At 51.4% G+C, this 1,617-nt stretch overlaps 1 protein-coding gene across 1 annotated transcript in view; it reads left to right on the top strand.

Annotated features, from left to right (window-relative positions):
• The window catches only part of LOC100544478 (trypsin II-P29), a 5,309-nt gene extending 4,163 nt beyond the window's left edge, over positions 1-1,146 (top strand). Inside the window, exon 5 of the mRNA XM_019618254.1 lies at positions 897-1,146. Within this exon, the coding sequence (XP_019473799.1) occupies positions 897-1,046 (150 nt within the window). The 3' untranslated portion in view covers positions 1,047-1,146. The remainder of the gene's footprint in view (positions 1-896) is intronic.
• The last annotated feature ends 471 nt before the right edge of the window (positions 1,147-1,617 follow it).

Genomic DNA, 1,617 nt, shown 5'->3' with positions numbered 1-1,617 from the left:
GATTTGCTCCTGTAGCTTAAGGCTTTGCTCTACCCTGCTTTGCTGGATGGCTCTCGTGGAGGGCTCGCAGATAGGCCTTCAGGTCTTTTTGTTAATTGACAATACTGGGTCTCGGAGAAAGAACAAACGTTGTCCTTACTCTCCCAACAGACAATTACCCTGAACTTCTCCAGTGCCTGAAAGCTCCAATTCTGAGTGACCAAGAGTGCCAAGAGGCTTACCCTGGTGATATCACCAGCAACATGATCTGCGTCGGATTCCTGGAGGGTGGGAAAGACTCATGCCAGGTAAGAGTAGATGTTGGTGCAGAGCCCTGGGCCACGCAACCCCAGGGTGCCCCAGGCTGTATGGTTTGTTTCAGCACTTGGCAGCGTGCTTAGGCCTTCTCATAGAATCGTAGAATGGCTTAGGGTGCAAGGGACCTTAAAGATCACTGAGCTCCAACCCCCCACCACAGGCAGGCAGGGTTGCTGCCAACCGGATCAAGCTGCCTGAGACCCCAGCCAACCTGTCTTTGCACACCTCCGGAGGGACGGGGCATCCACAACTTCTCTGGTCAATCTCTTCCAGCACCTCACTACCCTTTGACTGGAGAGGATGCCTCGTCATTTAGTGTGCTTTTCTGACACAGTATCTTTCCAGCAGGGTTTGGCTGCAGCATGGACTTCACCAAAAATAGCAAGTCCAGCCACATCTGCTGGGAAAAGAATATAGTCACCGTGAATTGTTAGGAACTAAGGGAGTCCAGCAAACAAGGACTGGTATCTGCCTGTGCTCCCACCTCAGGGCCTGCTGCATTCCCTGTGCATTCCCTAGATTCTTTGTACCAGGTCACAGTCTTTCCAGACGAGATTCTGCTTCTAAATCAGTTTATACTTCTAAATTTTTCTCTCCAGGGTGACTCAGGCGGACCAGTTGCGTGCAATGGAGAGCTGCAAGGAATTGTGTCCTGGGGAATTGGATGTGCTCTGAAAGGTTATCCTGGAGTTTACACCAAGGTCTGCAATTACGTTGACTGGATCCAGGAAACCATTGCAGCCTACTGACACCCAGATGGCCTCCTGGCTCCACGGCTGCTCCCCTCCTGCCCTTACCACTTTCATCCTGAGAGGGAAATAGCGCAAATAAAACTCTTACTTAACTGAACCTTACAGACACTTATGTTGGACACTGAAGCTCATCAGAGCCACGTTGAGTTCCCTGCATCCTTACACCAGCCCCTCCCCAGCCTTCCCTGCTGTTGCGGCTATGGTGTGCACACTGATAGCAGTGCCCCAGAGTTGCAGGGCTGGCAGGCAATGAGAGTATGACACTATGCTACCATTCAAGAAGTCTTCTGAGCCAGGCAGAAAAGGAGTTTCCTTTACTCCTGGTCTTCTTACTGATAAGGGAGCTGTTGGAGCAGGTTCCTGGGTGTGGTCTTGCAGCAGCTGAGAAGAGTTCCATTTTGTTCCTGTCAGGGATGAAATTATCTCCTCGCTGTTCCTGTAAAGGCTTTGATGGTAGCCATTGCAGCCACGGGGCTAGGTGAAACAGCAATGGGAAGCCACAAGCACAGTCCAATGGTACCTGTGGCCAGGGCTACTTTCCCCTTCACTTGCTCAGAGACACTGGAGC

The sequence above is a fragment of the Meleagris gallopavo genome, chromosome 1, assembly GCF_000146605.3.
Source record: "Meleagris gallopavo isolate NT-WF06-2002-E0010 breed Aviagen turkey brand Nicholas breeding stock chromosome 1, Turkey_5.1, whole genome shotgun sequence".
NCBI classification, from domain to species: domain Eukaryota; kingdom Metazoa; phylum Chordata; class Aves; order Galliformes; family Phasianidae; genus Meleagris; species Meleagris gallopavo.
Note: the sequence above shows the minus strand (reverse complement) of the source record. Positions and strands in the feature narration are given on the sequence as shown.